At 40.0% G+C, this 1,973-nt stretch overlaps 1 protein-coding gene across 3 annotated transcripts in view; it reads left to right on the top strand.

Moving 5' to 3' along the window:
* The first annotated feature begins 96 nt into the window (after positions 1–96).
* The window catches only part of LOC113881982 (24-hydroxycholesterol 7-alpha-hydroxylase), a 118,917-nt gene continuing 117,040 nt past the window's right edge, over positions 97–1,973 (top strand). For 2 of the 3 annotated variants that reach the window (XM_027525110.1, XM_027525109.1), the window contains exon 1: positions 97–545. In XM_027525110.1, the coding sequence (XP_027380911.1) occupies positions 369–545 (177 nt within the window). In that variant the 5' untranslated portion in view covers positions 97–368. The remainder of the gene's footprint in view (positions 546–1,973) is intronic. The other variant, XM_027525111.1, reaches the window with a different exon arrangement.

Below are 1,973 nucleotides of genomic sequence, written 5' to 3'. Positions count from 1 at the left end.
GTAGTCCGCGTGGCTCCGCCCCTTCAGCTGAGTTCTCTGATTGGCCTCAAGCCAGCTGCCCTGAACCACTCCCCCGGTCTCCATGGTAGCAGGGCTCCTGCCTCCACCCTCTGCTCTCGCCCCAGCTGGAACCAACCCCCGCATTTTGTCCGGGATAGTCAGGACTTGAAAAAGACGTGTACGTGGTAGGAAGAGATGTTGCAAAAGTTACCTAAAAATTGGGGCGGGGAAAAGAGGCTACAGTTAAGAAGTCGACCAAGCTGCAAAAGTCACAGCGGAAAAGTTGGGAGGTCGAGTGAGTGCCCTGTTCCAGGGCGAAGAAGCAAGACTTTTCCCTTCTCTGACTCAGGAAGGTGCTAGACAAAAACATGGAATTCATTTCCCCAACAGTGATTATAATCTTAGGTTGTGTTGCTGTTTTATTATTTCTTCAGTGGAAGAACTTGCGTAGACCCCCGTGCATAAGGGGCTGGATTCCTTGGATTGGAGCTGGATTTGAGTTTGGAAAAACCCCTCTAGAATTTATAGAGAAAGCAAGAATCAAGGTATGTGGCCTGAGCACATAGGGTTTCCGGAAGAGATAATGTATTCTTTTTTATTTTCTTTCGTTACATCTCAAATGCAGTGTTAGAACGTGGGGAACCTACCTACTGCCCACAGTTAAACGATCTAGCCATTTATGAGTAAGTTAACTAACAACAACTGCCTTATGCAAGATTTTTCTAAAGAAATAGGTTTTTATGAGTTGTGAAATACAAGACAGCTTGTCAGTGCCTTTTTGGAAGTAGAAATTAAAAGTGCTAGTTACTTCATCATAGATGAAAAATCTAAAGTGTATATATATTAACTAAATTCAATGATTGGGAAGACAGAAGTGTAATATAATTAATTTCGATTTATGAAAACACTTAATAAATTAGTATCCAAATCGATAAACACCAGGCAGTTGTAAAAGTGGCTTGCAAACTTGGTCTTTACAAATACAGTGGGCACTGTATTTTCAGCTGGTGCTATTTGATTATGGTGAGGTCTATTTTCACTGCACACTAAGGATATTAGTAATCATTGTTGTACATGTTTTTGTCTTTAAAATCACTTTTAAATATATCTTTCAAAAATAGTATATAGGTTGCTGCTAACTTTTTCCTTTATTTCAAACAATACTTCAATTAATAGTCTTGTGTGTATGTTCCTGTGTGTTTATACTGTTTGTAGTTTTTGCACTTACTTGATTGTTTCATCTGAAAGTGAAAGTGAAGCAGCTCAGTCGTGCTGGACTCTTTGCGACCCGTGAGCTGTAGCCTACCAGGCTCCTCTGTCCCTGGGATTCTCCGGGCAAGAACACTGGAGTGGGTTGCCATTTCCTTCTCCAGGGCATCTTCCCGACCCAGGGATTGAACCCAGATCTCCCACATTGCAGGCAGATGCTTAAACCTCTGAGCCACTAGGGCAGCTCATCAGAATAAATACCTAAATGTAAGACTACCTAAAGGACATTAAATTGTTTATATTATTGTGTTGCCCCTAGGGATTATGTAAGGATTAAAGAATGATGTAAGAATCCTTTTTCTTTTCCTTTGAGTGTAGGAGAGTTCTGACTCTCATATCCTGGCCCACACTAAGTACCGTAGTTTGATAGATGAAAAATACTGTCTTTTAAATAAATACATCTTGGTCTTCTGTAGCCTTCCTTAGATATATGATTTTGATAAATCTTTAGGAATGTTTCTGGAAGCTTGTCTTAGAAGGCCAAGCAAGGTCACAAAGTTTATTCTGTTTTCTTCTAAAAGGTTTATAGCTTTCTATTTTACATTTAGGTCCTAGAGCCACTTAGAGTTAATTTTTTTGTAACGTGTACAGAAGGGATGAGTTTTACGTTTTTCCCATCTCCATGTCCAGTTGTTTCAGTATCATTTCTTGAAGGACTTGCCTCTCCTCACTGAATTGCCTTTTGCAGCATTTCAAAGATTAAT

Source organism: Bos indicus x Bos taurus, chromosome 23 (genome assembly GCF_003369695.1).
Source record: "Bos indicus x Bos taurus breed Angus x Brahman F1 hybrid chromosome 23, Bos_hybrid_MaternalHap_v2.0, whole genome shotgun sequence".
Classification (NCBI taxonomy): domain Eukaryota; kingdom Metazoa; phylum Chordata; class Mammalia; order Artiodactyla; family Bovidae; genus Bos; species Bos indicus x Bos taurus.
Note: the sequence above shows the minus strand (reverse complement) of the source record. Positions and strands in the feature narration are given on the sequence as shown.